Raw genomic sequence first — 18,129 nt, forward strand, 5'->3', positions numbered from 1 at the left:
CACTAGTTCAAACTTTCTGTAACCAAGTCTGGGTTGCGGGATGTCAATGATTTAGACTTAAGTCCAACTTCTTAGTAATGTCTAATTGTACAGAGAAATTTTCTACTAATGGGATATGGCAAAATATACTCTCCTGTTCTTGTGATTCATGCTGCTGCCTGAGAATAGAAGATAGGCATAGAAAATAAAAACTTTTACCTACACAGTCAGAAGCTCTTTTAAGCTGCCCACTCTTTACTATAAGGTAAAAATTGCATGCAATTTTTATTGCATTTATGTTTATACAAAACTACTTCACAATATTTGGGGAAGGATAATCATTATGAAAAATTTCAATGACGTTTTTAAAAGGAATTCTCTTTAAACTGTATATTCCCAAAAGAGTGACACATGTGAATGTAAGTGGGGAGATATCAAATTCTGAGGTACAAATCCATGACTTTTACTTCAGTAGAGCCTGCATATGCACAACATTGCTGTAACTGAAAGTGTACTTATGTTACTTGTTATACTGAATATCTAGTTTAATTTCTTTAAAAGTATGCTTATAATGTGCTTCACACACACTTTCTTATTTCTTAACCAGAAAAAGTCTCTATATTTGATTCAATTTACACACTTAAGTTGTAAGTTTTTCAAGGAAGACCATCTTTTCGTGCTTCTGCAGACATTTCTAATTAATTACAGCAATACAAGTAAATCACAGTATTCAGAAAAGAAAAATCTTGATAAAAAGAAGGAAGGTTTTGGGATTAAATAGATTGAAAATGTCTCTTGACTTATTGCACCAGAGAGCAAGTTTTGCAGAAGCAAATACTTGTGTTACAAATACTGAAGATAAATTATTTAAAAATGCTTCACGATCATATCTGCAACGGTCTGGAGTTTCACGAAAAAATTCCCTGAGGAGCCTTAAACACATTTATTGAAGTGAAAAGCATGTGCAACAATACACAAATATAAAGTGGGGTGCTATAATCCTGTAACAGAAAGAAAAATAGATGTCTACATAAACAGTCAAAGAGTATCTGGTTCTAGAGGAAGTAGCTGTGGCTGGATCTTGCTTAGAAGAGCTCTCTCCGATTAGCCTTTTTGATGTTTGATTAATAATCTTACCCTGTACTGGATTATGAAGTGTTATCAGATGCTTTCGAAACTATCATCCAACATAATCATCTTATTTTGGTGAGAACCAGAACCAAACACTGACTTGCCAACTGACTCTCTTTCAAACTGAAAAATACCACCAATGTGTACTTTGAGCACCCTGAGTTCACCACCAGCCCTTTCACTTTAACACACTTTTTTATTTCCCCACGCAGAACTCATGCTGTTTTGCTTCATTATTCACCCGCTTTACTAAAATTCCTCATGCAAATGTCTCAGGAAGTTGCTTTGCTGTACAAAGTTAAAGAAAGAATTAGCACATCCATGTGCATCCATACAAAAGCACAACTCAGTCTGCAGATAAGCTGTTAATTCAACAGTGACAGCTGACATTTATTGTTGTTGAGGTGTTAACACTGCTCAGAAATGGTGTATGCCCACTCTTCTCAGCTCTAAGTTGATGGAAGCTGTATCATTCATCACCGCTGAAAGGCAGGGTCTCCATGCAAAAATTCTGTTTCAATAGGAAGAAGTGAGCTCTAAAGTTCCACACGTGCATCATTTGGCATCTTAATATTTTTTACACATTGGCACTAGATGATATATGTTGCAGAGTTGTAAGTTGTTTTTTTTTTTAAATTTTACCATATGTGATTACTTTCTACAACTTGTGAAGACTTGCTTCATAACAGTACCATCAACTTGCATTAAGCTACAGAGTTGCTGTCCTATTTTTTATAGGCTCATATCATATATTCATCAGAAATGGATGCAGCTGCAAAAGTGCTGTGAAGTCCATGGAATATTGCACGGCTATCCTACCATGAGACACAGAACACATGCCACACAAGACAAAGCTGACTGGGAATGAGAAGAATACAAGTGCCTGATCACCCATCCAGTAAAGCCATTCCCAGCATTTAAGAAATCAGTATTAATAAATTCAACTAACTTGGTACGGTTTCAAATGGCAGCTCGTGTAGTATTCCTAAAGTGGATGTCACTTGTGTTTTTAGAAGGCACTGCTAAGAAGAAACAATAGCTACAGATACATTCCAAAAGTTCACAAGAGAGATGTATATGTTATGCATAGGAAGATGCTGAAAGCAGAACACCTAGGCTTGAGGTGCATTTCTTGGTCCAAATTCCCTCAGTGAAGTGCTTCCTGCCTCTTTCCTGTTGCAGAGGAGATGGAGAATAGCTGAACTATAGTAACTGCACCCAGCTAGCCAAACACTTCCTCCTGCCTGCACAGGCTGACATATTTAGGGCATCCCTGGCTGCTATAAATGGCTGAGAGAACAGAGGGTGGCAGGAGCAAGGCCGCAAACCCTCTGCCAGCCCAGACAACTGCCAGCACTGGCTCAGCCTCTCCAAGGCTCTGAAATGAAAAGTATTAGAAAAGAGTGGATCACACCAGCTTTGAATGTATTCTCCTGTCACTATTAAATCAAGAAGTTGAAAGACCAAAAAAACCCATGAGGCAATTTCATGAGGATCATATTGATGAGTGTGTTTCATTAACTATAGCATGTCTGTACACTGTTATTCTATTGTATGCATTTCAGGCATTCTTATTGTGACACTGATACCTTCTCATTTAGAGTTTCAGGCTTACAAGATGCCTACATAAGATTTCCCCTAGAAATGGGGAAAAGGGGTGACTGTAACTGGACCTGGCCTACATTATGGTGGCCGTTTTCTTCAGTCAACAGGGAGCTTGTCCCAGAGTTGTCCCAGCACTCAACCAGCAGCTTCCCATGTGACTAGAACTGTTGTGTTGTAGGCTTTGGGATGGGTCAGGGAAGGGAGGGTTGCAGCCAGAGGAAACTACAGTGCTGCTATCACAGGTTTTTTAAGTAGAAACACAGAAACTCTTTCTGAAGGCCATCTTGATTTAGACAAAATTATTTCCTCTCCATCTTTCTCTCTCTCCTACCTTACTAGGCTTTCAAACTTCTTCAGAGCATGAGGAAAATAAATCTAGTAAATAAGAGAAGAACGTAGAGGAGTGGTTAAGAAAACAACTTCAGTTTTAAACTTTATTTTCATCTCACACACCTGTCATCTTTCTGACTCTATGCATTTCAGTAAGTTAACTCACCTCACCATTTGTCTGGACTCCTAATGAGCTTCTAACTCTTTTGGAGGGAAAAATCTTCTGGAGTTCTGTAGCAAATGTCCTGTAGGTAAATGTGCTGAACAACAGCTCACTCATGTTTGGGATGGGCAGGATTTTGTTTTTGCAAGCCTTTAGAAGAGAATGGACAACCACCAAAGGAAGGTCTGAGCTGGCATGGGTTAGAACCAGCGCCGTATCTAGATGAGCGCAAACTAACATTAACAACACTGAAGTGCATTAAAGCAGGAGGAGAAGGAAGGGATTTTAGAAGGGAATAGAGACATTGAAGTAACTGAGGATGTTCACTTCCACACAGTGGATCCGTGCTGAATTTAAAGCAGCAGGGGCCCAACTGTCTTTGCTAAAAGTGGGCAAATGAAGGTACAAAACTTTATCCTGCATAGTTTTTTCTTTGAATTCAACAATGAATTCATATCTGTAATTCTTACGTCTTTTTTTCAATCCTTTTGAAGCTTCCAGGCATCTAAGCTATTAGCATGAATACCATTGAGTACCCCAGATCCAGAGCCTCCTTCTGTATATTCCCTGCATCCTTTTATACCAATCAAACTGAGATTGCCCATAGCAGCCAGAAAACCTTTTCTACTGCTACTCTAGCAACAGTCTGGATCTTTTTCTAAGTATAATGCCTGCATAATTTTTCCTCTCATATTTATTAAGCCCCTTGAGACATTATATAGCTTCAGCACAGTTTCCTTTCTGCCTTTATGCTGTTCTCATTTCCCTGCATGAACATTTTGTTTCTCCTGCTTCTACTGCATTTCCTCCAGAAGTCCTGCCCTTATTTCATTACTACGCTCCACCAGCATCTTTGCAAATCCATCAGCATCCAGAAGCCGACTGCAAATACAAAATGATGGATGGGAGATGAGAATTGATTTTTTCACCTTCCCATCAAAGAGGTCTTCCTGTTTTCTTTAGGCTGAATAGTAACCCTGGTGTCTCTACACCACAAGATGAACAGATCTACTAATATGGAGTCTCCCTCTTCCTCCTCACATGCACCTGTCTCCCAGGATGCTCAGAGTGAATAAGCAAAGGCCTCTAATGTTTGCAGAGCCATGTTCTGTAAAAATGGTATATTGAGCCATGGTATATAGCCCCTGGGTCTGCAGTATGGCAGCACATGCTGAGTGCAGACAGTTCTATTGCATGCTCCTTCTGTTGCTTTCTAATCAAGCCACCTGGCTCCTTCAACAGAAAACAGGGATTCCTCCCAGCCACCACACGGTGGTAAGACTGCTGATCCTGCTGCTACTACCATGACCTGAAGCTGAATCTCGTGCAAATTTCCCCTCGGACAAGAACACAAGATCCAAATTATTTTCCCCATATTCTCATCTGAAAAAAAAACATATGGAATCATCTCAAATGCATACAAAAGGAGGAATTTTCCTACTGTCAAAAAAAATTTTCCTACTGTCATTTCAATTTTATAATTAATATCACTATGCAGAATGGCCTTCCACACCGTTTTCCTGCATTCATACATCTCAAATCAGAAAGAAAAAGGGAGAATGTCCCCTGATACAAAGTATCTATGTACTGCTATATCATTTGCCCTTAATTTATGTTGCATTATTGATGTACAGAATGCTGTACTTGAATAATGTAACAGTAAGGCTTTTGCAGAATGCACAAGCACCAGCTTTAATGTGTGTCTATAAAGATAAGAAAAATATATTTCCTAAGTCCAGCAGATTTCAAATAATAAATTTTCAAGTTATAGGAATGCTGGCCAAAAGGAATTTAAAGAGGAGGTGAGAAGGAGAGGAGCGGGGGTGGACATTTCTTCCAAAATGTTAGTGAGCTACTGCCTCATAAAGTGATAAAAACCAACAAATCCGAGATATGCACAAACATTATGAATATTCAGGAAGTTTAAGATGCTGATTCAGCATTTGCTACGAGTGTACAACTTTTGCACTGCTCACACAAGCTATTATTTGTCTTTTCATCATAAGTACACTTGACTGCAGTGTCGGTGTGTTGTTGCAGCATATGCATTGAATTGCAAGTATTGTAATTCATCCAGATGGCAGGAAGCTTTGGAATTGTTACTTCTATGGTACAGATGTTTAACAGTGCAGCCATATGGCTCCAACAAGGCAGCCTTTTCAGAGATCACAAAAACTACACTAGACATGCAACCTTGTAAATACGATTTGAGTCCTGAGTGAATGCGAATGTTTGCATTGCTGTGATATAAAGCATACACTGTACCTTGCAGGCAGAAATTATGAAATGTTATTTCAAAGGAATCAGGTCTGATATTTGCATAATTTCACTAATCAGATATCAAAACAACATTCTTCATTTGTTTTTGAATTTTATGAAAGGCGTCAGACACAAGTTAGCTGGAAGGATGGCCAAACAACCACATGCAAACCTAACGACATCCTTAAACCTCTGGTCTGGCTGAACTACCCCAGTAAGTGAGAAATTAAGATTCAACCACTGAGACCAATAATTTCTCTACACAAAGATTTGTCAAAGTCAAAGAGCCCTTAATGATGGTTGTGGTAATTGTAACGTGGAAACCTGAGTGTTGAGAAACAATCTGAGATCAATAAGACCTTGGTCAAGAAAGGAAAGAACCATGAAATGGTCAATTTATAACTCTACTGAATACTGTCAGCTTAGGATGACAGGTAAATGACAGCAAATAAGATTGTTAAATCACTAATCTTGTCTTTATTAAATTCTGTCACATTGTGTAGATTTATATACTACAAGGAAAGAGTAAGGCCTGAGAATGACAAATAAAACTCTTAAAAATGAAAATGCATCAATCTATTAAAAAAAAGTAAATTCTCAATTTTCAACTTGGTAGTTGCTTTTTTCCTTTCCTGTCAAAATAATCAGAGAAAAGAAGATGCTTTTTTTCCTTTTTCCCAATTCTCAGGTCTCTGACCCTTTGTTACCTAGCATAAACTTCTCTTTTATATAATCTGCAGAGCAAGAATAAGATTAAACTGGATAGACCGAAAAAAGCACTGGTCTCTCAGACAAAAAGATATCCATTTAGTACAGAGGGGATCTTTTCACATGACATATTCTTAAAGGGAAGTAGTCAGTTACGATCTACTCAGAGAGCAAAATATGAAAAAGCCATGTGATACTCCTGCAGTGCTTTCTTGTGCTTTTGTTTTCATTCTTTGAGCAGGAAAGTATTTAGAGATGTTATATCACAGATACTAATTGAGACAATATAATCTTAAAATATCTGTGCAAAACCCTTGAAGGGTAGTTGAACTTTGAGGTTGTTTTAAAAAAGATTTTCTGCAGTTTATGCATTTGCTCTGCCAAAAGCTTACCTTAGCAAACAAAGTATAGTAAATCAGGGTTACTCTGATTTACTGCCCAGTGTGTGCTGTTTGTTTTCAGGGACAGTTCAGTGAGAAGCTGCGTCACGTACAAGCACATTCATGGATATGGAATTGTTCTGAAAACTATCAGAATGGTGGCAAACATTCCTAAGATATTGACGGAAAAATGCAGGTGGGTATTTTTAGTGTTCTTCAGGTGATATTTTTTGAATACCATTACAGTACAAAAATATTCCAAGCCTTTTGTAGGCACAAGAAGACAATTTCAGACAGCAACATTTTTTAGACTGAGTAGTTCAGGCGAGATGCATAGCATATCACTCAAAAACTTTAATGATTTCATCTTCTGCCCAAATTCCACATTTTCGGAAGTAGTAGCATATGAAAATACAAAAAAAGGGAAAGCCACCAAGGAAAGAATGGTAAAGCAAGAACTAAGGAAGGCAGAATCTGTTAATCACAGAATCACAGAATGGGCTGGGTTGGAAGAAGCCTTTAGTGATCAGCTAAAAAATCCAGTCCTCCTGCCAAGGCCGGCACATCTCTTGCTACATACATCAGGCTGCCCAAGGCCACATCCAACCTGGTCCTGAACACTTCCAGGGATGAAGCATTCACAGCTTCTCTGGGCAGCCTGCACCCCTGCCTCACTACTTCTCAGAGTGAATAATTTCTTCTTTGTATCTGATCTAACTTATATTAGACCTAATCCATTAAGAAAGTCCCAACAGGAGGACACAGAAAAAAAAACACTGCATCACTGACATTCCTTTAAAAAATAGTAAATGAGAAAGGAAAAGATCAAAACTGTAGCTGCAAGCCTGCTTTAAAATCCAAGGAGGAGTCATTAATAGAGATTTAAACCCAGCCTTCAATAGTCTAAACATGTCATTGTTAATTACAAAGCTATTTAACTTCTGCAAGAAATAAGGGCTGATATTAATGAAAGAAGAACCAATTAGCCTTTAATCTACACACTGTTTTTTAATCAAAACTTTCTTTTGATCATCAGACTCACTGCGGGATGTACTCTCTTCCTCATGTTGTAGTGGCTTCCATGATTGCTAATGGAATAGATTTTAAAGGGCTGGCTGAGCAAGGAGAACTTTCTCTGCAGGGCTGAAGGTTCCTTTCGCTTGTGTCAGTGGGGCTTACTGGAAGTACTCTCATCTCCAAACCATGCTGCCCCATAACTGGACAGCCAACTGGGAAGATTCTGATAATGTCTCCTGACCTCTCTCCTGCACAGCTGCCATCAAAAGAGCAAGCACTGACCACGTCTAGAGTAATGTAGGACAAGGGTACTAGATTACCTTATCAAGAAAGCACAAAAAAAATACCAGTTTAAAGAAAGAAAAGGGAAAGGGAAATTAAGGAAAGAGGCAAAAGCAGAGAGGTGCCACAAGGAATGAAAATGAAATCAACTGCTGACTGCAAAGAATGATGAATGAGAGAATTTTCTTGTTGGGGCAGGAACGCATCATGAAAAAAATACAAAACTAATGGGACAAGCCTATGATGTGCTTGAAACAAAGGGACGAGATGGGAAAAGGAAAGATCACTTTAGCTAAACACTATTGTGCCTTCAAACTCCTGGCTGTAGGGCCAGAGAGTCTTGAGAACTTTTTTTTTGTTACTGTGGCTTCTTGTAGTATTAAAACAACAAGACCAAGTATCTACTAGCAATCATGATGGAGAACTTCTTTCATTTCCTTCTCAGCTGCAAACGCTGATCAGATCTTCCAGGAAGGAGAATAAATAGAGAATGTCCCTGACAAGAACTCTGTCTATATAAACATGAAGATAATGAAGTTTAACAATCTGACTCCTGCACATGTGATAACAGAGAGAATGTAGGTGCCGTCTGCACTCAAACACAAAATTCCTGGTCTGATCAGAAAACTACTCTCTGTTCCGCATTAGCAAACCTTTGGTGTACACTGTATGCCAGGCAACAGCAGTAAGAGAACTCTTTCAGTACTATTCCTGAGGAAAAAGAACATTTTAAAATAATTTTTAATATCCTGCGAGCCTTCTCAGAAAGTCTATAGAGTTTTACCCTTGTTGCAGACAGTATGGCAATTAAAAAAAAATAAATCAATAGATTGCAGAGAGAAAAGTAAAAATAAATATGATCTGTGCCAGATAGGATTTTGAGACTCAAGGTTAAAGTTGGTAATAATAGTATGTGCAATAGCTGCTGAAATGATACAGACACTGGGGAAATTCAAAGGTAAGCGCATATTTAGCAGAGGGGGGATTTTAGCAAAGGCCTTGGGCTCCTTTAAGTGTTTTATAGGAGTTGAGTCACAGTACTCTGCATTTCAAAAGATCAAATTATTCCTCTGTCTGCAAAATAACTGTAATTCCAGTGCCTTATGAATTACCAAGAACTGGTAATTTTGTGCAATTCAAAGCCCCTTTTCATTAATTGATTGCATAATGGTAATTCAAAATGGCATTAGGGCCTGTTCATGTTTTTGAGGTGCTTAAATCCTACAAGTACAATATAGGTATCTGCTGTAGTTTCCATGGAAATAAATAGGAGGCATTACTTTTGTGGCAATCTGCTTAAATCTGTCTACAGAACTTGCATTCTGATACTTAACAAAAACTTGCATTTTTCTTGTATCATAATCCCGTTCTAACAAGATGGAGACAAGAGATCGCCTCCAAATACACCCTTAACGGACACAACATTTTTAATTAACAAAGATCTATTTCCCTTTCGTCACTCTCATACCGACCTAACAGACTGCAAGACTTTTATTTACTTATGCAGTGTAATCAGAACAATGCTTTTCTGATTTTTACGAAATTTTCTACAGAGTAGAATCATTCTCAGGAACCATATGAAGTACCATGAGTTTTAACTGCTCTTAGCTAAAGTAAGAACTTTGAAAGTTAAGAAGTGCTAACTTTATGCCTCTTAAACTATGCAACAGTTCATTCCTGAGAGTGTTCTCAGTTCCACTAATCCTTTAACATTAGTGCATACTTAGATAAATTACTCCCCAAAGTAAGGTCTGAATCAGGAAAGCACTCAGGAACTTGATTAACTCCATCCCCAGTGATTTCAACCAAAAACTTTACTAAGGTGCTTGAAATGCACACAGTGGAAATGTTCTCTACCTGCACTTCTGACTGAAATCAGTGAGACCTGAAAGTTCTGAGCAGCTCTGAAAATCAGTCCCCAGTATAACTACTGCAATACATCTTTAAGTTGTCTACGTTCCCTCCAGAACACTCCTTCTAATTGACACGCCTGCATCAAATCTGTGTACATACGTATGCAGTAGTCTCCACTTTCATAATATCCAGGGCAGCACTGAGATCTGCGCCGGTACATCGTTCTTAGTCCTCTTCGATACGCCGTTTTATAACTTATTCTAAATTGCAAGACAGAAAACCATTTGACAATATTGAAAATCAATGCTCACTGTTGGAATTATATTTGTGTTAAATTATACTAAGGATAGCATTCAATAATTATTTTAAAATGCATGAGAGCTTTCAATATTAAAAGCCACAATAAAAAAAAAAAGATCAATACTTGTTTTGAAACTTGAAATATAAGTTGTGTTATAAACACAGTACTCACGACAGTCAATCACTGCAGCCTTTCCTAGGACTGCTATCTTAAAACACTGTGCCTGTGCCAAATTATGGGCAAGGAGTTTCTTTAACAAGAAACAATTCATTTCCGTGTCTGAGCAAGGTCAGCAATCATCACAGAATCATAGAACTGCCCAAGTTGGAATAAACAGAATTTTCTATGGAGACCACCAAGTCAGCATGCTACACAAGAAATAACCACAATGAAAACTGCTCTTGATTACACAAAACATGACCTTAACCCCAATTTTACTTTTTAACCCTTCCAAGGCCTTAGTGTCCTGAAAAAAGACATTGTAATCCCAATTCAGTATTTAAAGCATGCTTTCCCTACCAGAATTTGCAATGCACAGATACTGAAAGGAGTGAAGCTTTCTGTAGCTCTTCTGGAGTTACTCATAGCACTAGCAATGAAGCCTGAGAACAACACATACTATTATTGTGCTCATGGACCACACTGTGTGATCAGACAGTCATATACAACATCTTCAAAATGCAGAGGTGCCATCATGATGCCAAAATAACATCAGGCAGTGTAAAAGAGTCTGCCTAATTCTTCAAGATTTAGGAGCTGTGTTTATTTCCTACCATATACCTAAACATGCAGTGATCACTTGGAAAGGACCGTTTTAGTTCAGTCATGTAATAGCTTTTTCCAATCATATGGTGGGGTGAATGACTTCAAAAAAGACCACTGACATCCATCTCATGCAAAAATCTCTCTACTTCAAAATGTTGTGGAATGCCAAAAAGTCTGGTTAATGCACCAAAATACATCTTTCAGCACATATCTCTACTAGAATACCATAACAGCTTGAGAAAACAAGAACCTATATGAAGAGATGAAAAGCCAAAATTAAAATATCTGGGGATCAGCTCTTACCTGTGTCTAGTGCACTTGAACCAGTTCAGTATGTCAGTACATCTTGTATAATAGATCTGATCAAAAGGATGAGCATAGGATTCCTGTACTGTCACAGCATAGCTAGAAGCAAAAAAAGAAAGTGAAAGACTGTTCATTGCAACATGAAAAGCTTCAGTTCCCTGAATATGCTACTCATCTAATTCCAGTATGAGAAATAATTAAATCAGTGGTCTTAGAAATTTCAGGCCTTATCCAGAACTGGAAAAGGGTTTCCTTAAACCACAGCTCTTACTTAAAGTTTTGGAAATGCTGCTAACTTGGGCTCTGTAACTGAACTAGGCATAGAGATTTCAGTCTGAGTAATAAACTGCTCCCTTCTGGAAAAGAAACAAATGTTATTAAACTTCACATTTGTTTTAAAAGATGAAAAGGGCAATTGGTTAACTAGATAGCACACATTTTAAAAGAGAAAAGCATCGTGCTTTTATAATGTCTCAGTTGCATACCAGTCTAGGATTGTTAATTTTTGCTTGTATTAAACAATGATAATAAGAGCTCATATTAACAAAACACTGCTGTGTTTTACCAGCATGATGGGACCCTTACACTTCATTTTTTTTATGAAGGAGACTCATTACTTCAAATGCTGGGTGCACCAGTCAAATTGGATGATTTGTAAGAGGCTCAAGGGCCTTTGAAATGCATAAATTTAATCCTTTTAATCTGTAACAGAAGTTCAGAACTAACTGAAGACTGTGTGATCATGAGTTAACTGGTATCTAGATTTAGAACTCTTTGAGATATGTGATTATGCATGATTGTACAAATGAAAAGACATTAGCAAAAACCGAGCAAAGTGATAAGGAATCCCAGAGCTCCAACAATACAAAAATTCAGCAATCTCCTTCCCCAAACATATCAGATTTATGCACCAGGTACTACATCAATTACTATGATTACATTTAAAGTTTCTGGGACTGACACATGATTTGTGTCAGTTGCAGATCTAACCAACATGCTCATCTCAGTCATTTTAGAATACTGTATTGCCCTACAGTAAAAGTGTACACTGCTTAAGAGACTCAAAATCTCAGGTTCCTATCTGAAAACAAGCTCTGCTTTATCAGAGCTTTAGAGAATCACACTCAAATCTTTCTAGGCAGGGTCGAGACCGAAGAATCAGACCCTCCAAGTCATTCATCGTATCGATTGTCTTAATCATCCAAGCAATTTCCTTCCCATCAATGGGATTGCTGATGTGATTAAGCCCTGTGAGACTGCACCCTAAAGGGAACTCTGGAATATTTGCTTGGAGGGTCTCACTGGCTTGAAATCAACGACTGGGCTCTTATTGCCCTCCTTGTCATGCCCTTTCTAGACAAGCCAAGATTGAACTAGATGTTGCTTCTGTCCTTTGTCACAATTTGTTGGTTTTGACACCAGGGCTTTTTATAAATACTAACGCCAGAATGTAAAATATTTATATTGTTTGTTATTAATGTAAGACATTCTTGATCATTATTTTATGATCCTTTCTTTGTTATCCCACTATTGCTCTAACAATCTTTTCCCTTTGATTTATTAACATCTAAGTAACAAAGTCATCTTGGTCAGTACAACCAATCAATTTTGGTATTTAATTTTTGTTTCTCCTTGATTGGGTCTCCAGGTTGCTGACTTTCTTCAGACAAAATCAATATTTTATTCCTGTGCTCTGAATGCACTTCACCTCACAATACAGACTGCAAAATCCTATTCCTCAACATGTGTAGTCTTTGCTTTGCAGCTCCATTACCTACAAACAGTTAATTCTCTGGTTAAGGCTTCTAAAATCCAAACATAGAGCCATTAAAGTATGCTTCCATTTTTGCTCGTTAAGGGGTTTATTTTGCCAAAATGTACAGTAATTCACATCCACATGGAACTAAACCACAGAACAGAATAGAAAATAAAGCAAATTGAACTTAAGAGCACAGCAACTTCAGCCTCTTCAAAACAGACCCTGCATGAACGTGAACCCTATCAAAGCTAGAGGGTTTCTGAGTACTTGTAAGAACTGTCCTGCACAGATCCACTTTTAGGACAAGGACACTAACAATAGAGAGAGCAGAATTACCAGAGCCTTTAATTCGTGGTGCTTTCATGAAGGTGCTCTTTGATACTGGCATGAATTCGGCAGATAAAGTCACAAAGTTCAGGACATACTGTATAAGCCTGCATGTTGCAACAGGAAGGGCTTAAAACTTAGACAAAATCTGTAATAGTTTTGCTCAGCAACAACCAGAAAAGAAGCAAGACAGAACAAGGTCACCATTTCACTAGGTCTCTTCAAGATACTTGAAAAAAAGGTCAGTGCAGTCCTCTAGCTGAAGCTATGGAGGAGGAAAGTACAGCCAAGCAGACAGGCAATACAAGGATTTACCCTAGGTATGGAACATCAGGATGGTGGAAATCCACAAAGGGACTCAGAATTGCTGTTTCTGTCACACAGACCCACATTCTTCTATGAGGCAGAAAAGTATTTAGCTCTTATTTTGACTTTTAAATGCACATATCTGAAATGCCTTGTCAAACAAAACATTGCCATGTTATAGATTACCTTTCCCAATGACTACAAACATTCGGATCATCTGGGTTTAGGGACAGAGCAGTTTTGAGCAGGAAAGACAGAAAAAGCCCTTTCAGAATCCACCAGAAAAGCAATTGAGCCATCATTGTTGTACCTAGATAAAGAAAAGAAAGTATGGTCATTAGAGAAAATATTGAGAAAACGTCTTTCTAGGCTATTTAGTTCTTGCTTTTGTGCAAATCCAAATACTATGTAATCAGATGATTGAGCTACCCAAGATATTGATAGCACCGACAACTCTTCCAAAGAACATCTCTGATACTGATGTTCTTTACGGCTGTCTATCTGTACTGACAAAATAAACGTCTGAGGTATTAAAACAATCTCTTCTCCCATCAGCCTATAGGCAAATGGAAGAATATCCGAATGCTCCTTTGATTTATTAAATGTGGTTTAACATGAGCCAATGCAGTAAGCTAGATCTGAGACATGTGCTCATTACATGGCTGAAGGAAAAATCACTTCATTTTTCAACTTTTAGATGGAAGATTATTTAGAATGACAGAGGTCAAAGTCCTGGGTCACGTTATACAAAACATTAAACACGAAATAAGAATATTTGTGTTGAAGCTGGAAATAGATTGCATAAACCTCATTAAGTGTCATCTCTTCATCATTAGTTTCAGTTCAACTATTAAATGGAGACAAATAAACCTTCTTATTTCTCATCTGGGCCTTTGAATCCAAAGTGATGGTGTCTGCCTAGAGGTCCCCAGTGACATCAGTCAAAAACAAAATAAATAGGAAATAAGAAGCTGCTTCTAACTGCAACTACATTTAGCAGATTAACTGATGTTAATCTGTTAAATCAGTAACAAATATTTTTGAGTATCCATTACAGGCATTTACATCATCACATAACCCACCATTCAAATCAAAAGTCCCATAAATTAGTGTTATTACTGGCAACAAAATCGACCTAAAAATAGACTGAATCTTCATACGATCGTCTAAAAAACACGTGGCTCATTGCTTTGTGGTCCAGAACAGCAAAAGGGATGTTAAGGGGTTTGCTCTGCATGCACTGATATACAGCCCAGCATAAAGAAGTCGTCACAAAGCAGAATGAACAGCAGAGGAATTGCCAGGAAATCTTATATGAAATCACCTTCTGATTCAAAGCCTTCTTAGCTAGCTCAAGGACACCCACTGCCTTTAGTGATTTGAAGTCAAGTTCCCAATGGGAGTAATAGCTCATCTTTTAAATTATTCCTAGAGCTGTGTTAAACCCAAATATAGTCTCAAGCAATGTAAGTCATATTAATGTTAATTAACATGATTTAATGTTAAAGTTCCTCACGAATTAAATTTAAGGCTGTGCATGAACATTCTCTACCTGTAAGCTGTTTCAAAGCCTCACAACATCAATGCAAAAGCTTACTCTGGAAATTAGGAGGGCTCACAAGAAAAGGACATGATATATATTTCTGTCCATCAGAGAGACATTTGCTACATTTTTCCTATACACCAATTCCCCATGGAGAAGTGTCTTGAACAGCTTACCTGCAGGTGCCCATGGGACAAAAGACTAATAAGTCCTATGTTTAAAACCTGAGAGTTTAGAACTTGTTTGAAAGTATGATTGAACTTCCTTTTAAATTTACATGTACTAATATATGTGAACTATCAAGTATCAGGCTCAAGAAAATGACAGTGCTTTAACAAAATTATCTTAAAAAGACACCTCTGAACATATTACATTAGCTACCATTTGAGTAATACCAAATTACAGAGGACAAGCTCTACTGAGCACTGTATTTATAGCTTGCAATTTACCTCCTTTGTTCATTCTTTACACTTTTGATACATGGCAACACTGAACAAATAAGACTAATAGAAAGAATGCTTCCAATCAGCAGCAGTGGTCAAAGGAAGAGCCAGGCTAACCTGCTTGAGGAAATGCAGTCTTTAAGAGAGGCTTTTTCTCAGTCAAAAGCAAGTTTTGTGCTCATTTTGTTAAATGCTTAAGAACATCAAGGGTTCATCCCTAACCTAAAGGCAGATAGCCAGCCTGTCTTCTACCAAAGAAGAGTGAGCTTCTTCTCATTTAACTAAAGCAGCCTTGTACTTGAATTTTGTAATTGTCAGAGATCTTAATTTGTTCTTAAGTAAATAATGTATCAGTTCAGTTTTTCAATCAAACATCCTAAGAATTATTACTAACACTCAGGAGAATGTGTTTAGAATGTATTTGAATGACTTTCAAAATTGTTTTCCAAACTTTGAATGATAATGCTATTTTATTATCTGTTTGTAGATTAAATGCTTTATGCAATTTATTTCCTAACCCTGTAAGTCAGATCATACATCAGAAACATCCAGCTCTCCAAATACAGCAGAACCTCATTTATCTCAAGTGTCTCTTTTTCTAACTCAAATGAAATATTTCACTTTGATCACTTTTAATAGAAAAGACCTTATACCAAAATGGAATGGTTGCTATTACAAGTTTCCGAATAACACTCTAAAAATAGGAACACACATTTTAAAAACTAACATCAAAAAAGAATCCAGTAATGACATGTAATCTGATTTTGTTTCAGCTTTTATTGCTCGGTGTAATATACACTACATTCCTGCACTGCATTTAAAGTTTGGAGTGTATTCCCCAAGGAGGCAGCATCAGCATTCCAGAGGGACAATGCCTGTAACTTTATTAAGGTTATAGCCAAATTAGATGAACACTTCCAGACTCTGCTCCTGCCACTCTCTTGAGGACAGGCAGCCTCCTGACTTGAACAAGAAAATAAATGACACGTAGGTCCTCTGTGCAATCTTTAAACAGACTCTAACTTTTTGTCTCTCCAGGTCTGCTTATTATTTTCAGCAGATAAATAAGTCAACGAGGTGCAATTTGGCAAGAAAAGATGTCTTTATATCCAAAATATAATCTGGTCATTTTTCATGAGTGTCTCAGTCTCTGTTAATCATAACTGATTAGATTTGGTATCTGTTACTCATTAAACCATTTTCACATGCCTTGCTTCTCTTTGAATGAATTTCAGTACTTTAGATACAATATTGATACAAGTCACTGCTTCCATCACTAAAGACAGGAAACTCATTCTCCCTTTTAACCCCCTAATCCTAGCTATAGAATAAAACAGTAGGTTGCAAGCCTGTGATTTATTTGTCTCCAGATTTGTTTTACAGAGATCTGTGCTGGAGTTTGCAAAGAGACTAGAAGATGTGGATGTTCATTTAATTTTTACTAAGAACATGAGAATATGGACAAAAAACAGGTTGCTATAGTCTTTTCACTGCTTATGTAACACAAGCAGAGGATGATGGTACCTCACAGGATTGTGAGCTAAATGCAAAGAAAATAAGATCAGAAGGAATCTTTGCTGGGTGAAACAAACATCCTTTAAAACTCTACGTATATGATGAAGTCCTGGCTTTGGTAATGCTCTTGTGAAAGAGGACTAGTCTATTTTAAGTGGATGAGTGGCAAAAAAAAAATAAAAAAATAAAAAAATAAAAAGAATACAGAATAAATTTCTCCTTTGCTTTCCTGGCTGAGATGAGAAATTTAACTAAAAATGACAATTAGAGTATTTCCTGTTCAGGGGAAATAGTAATGAAACATTTCATTTTGGCATTTCTGTCATAAAACATTTCATAACACAACTAGAACTTAAAATTCAAACAGAATTTCCATTCCATGATTAAGTTCTAAACTTAGTGCTTTTGTCTCTGTTTGGGACAAAAGAAATTCTGAACAAGGTAAAAAAATAATTTGGTATCCAGCTGTAATTAGAGAAAATATTTACAGAAGTGTCTTTCAGTAGTAAACAATTTTCCTAGATCTGTTTATATTTGTGAAGTTCATACTCCATATGTCTAAATGCTTAGACAGCCAGCTAACACAATAATAGAATGCATTTTACAAAGAGCCATGTTAGGAAGTCTTACCTCAAAGTGCTAAAATTCCTAATGGCTCCTATTTTTGCAGACTAATAGTGCATGAAGACACATCGTATTAACAGGACAGCAGAGGAAAGCTCTTCAGAAGCTGCTTGGCACTCTGAGGAATCAATAAGAATAAAAAAGAAAACAGAGTCAAAGAAAGTGTGTTTGGAGGATTGCAAACAAATTATGACAAAATGAGATCAAGTACTGTCAATATTTCCATATCATAAAATAACTGTGCTGCATCACACAGACCACTATCCTGATTTCAGCCAATAGCAAGTGTTCAGGAAAGAGTAAAGAAAATGGAAAACAGACAGAAATACTTCCCTCCTACACTCTTCTAGTCTCCTGCAGTTTGCAGCTTTGTTGGCTTCCTCAGCCCCAAGTGGTATCTTTATGTTTGATAACCTCTGATGGATTCTCATCCAATCATTTGTCTAATTATTTCAATCTGCTAAAATGAAAGTTTCCATACACTTTTTTTTTTACATGTTAGTGTCAACAACATCCTGTGACATCTCTGATC

General features: G+C 37.3%; 1 protein-coding gene across 3 annotated transcripts in view; it reads right to left on the minus strand.

Moving 5' to 3' along the window:
- MEGF11 (multiple EGF like domains 11) overlaps positions 1-17,712 on the minus strand; it is a 192,604-nt gene extending 174,892 nt beyond the window's left edge. For all 3 annotated transcript variants that reach the window (XM_031555353.1, XM_031555352.1, XM_031555354.1), the window contains exons 1-4: positions 17,604-17,712; positions 13,659-13,782; positions 11,078-11,179; positions 9,868-9,968 (exon numbers count right to left, since the gene is read on the minus strand). In XM_031555353.1, the coding sequence (XP_031411213.1) occupies positions 9,868-9,968; positions 11,078-11,179; positions 13,659-13,774 (319 nt within the window). In that variant the 5' untranslated portion in view covers positions 13,775-13,782; positions 17,604-17,712. The remainder of the gene's footprint in view (positions 1-9,867; positions 9,969-11,077; positions 11,180-13,658; positions 13,783-17,603) is intronic.
- Positions 17,713-18,129: the final 417 nt, after the last annotated feature.

Source organism: Meleagris gallopavo, chromosome 12 (assembly GCF_000146605.3).
Source record: "Meleagris gallopavo isolate NT-WF06-2002-E0010 breed Aviagen turkey brand Nicholas breeding stock chromosome 12, Turkey_5.1, whole genome shotgun sequence".
Taxonomy (NCBI): Eukaryota; Metazoa; Chordata; class Aves; order Galliformes; family Phasianidae; genus Meleagris; species Meleagris gallopavo.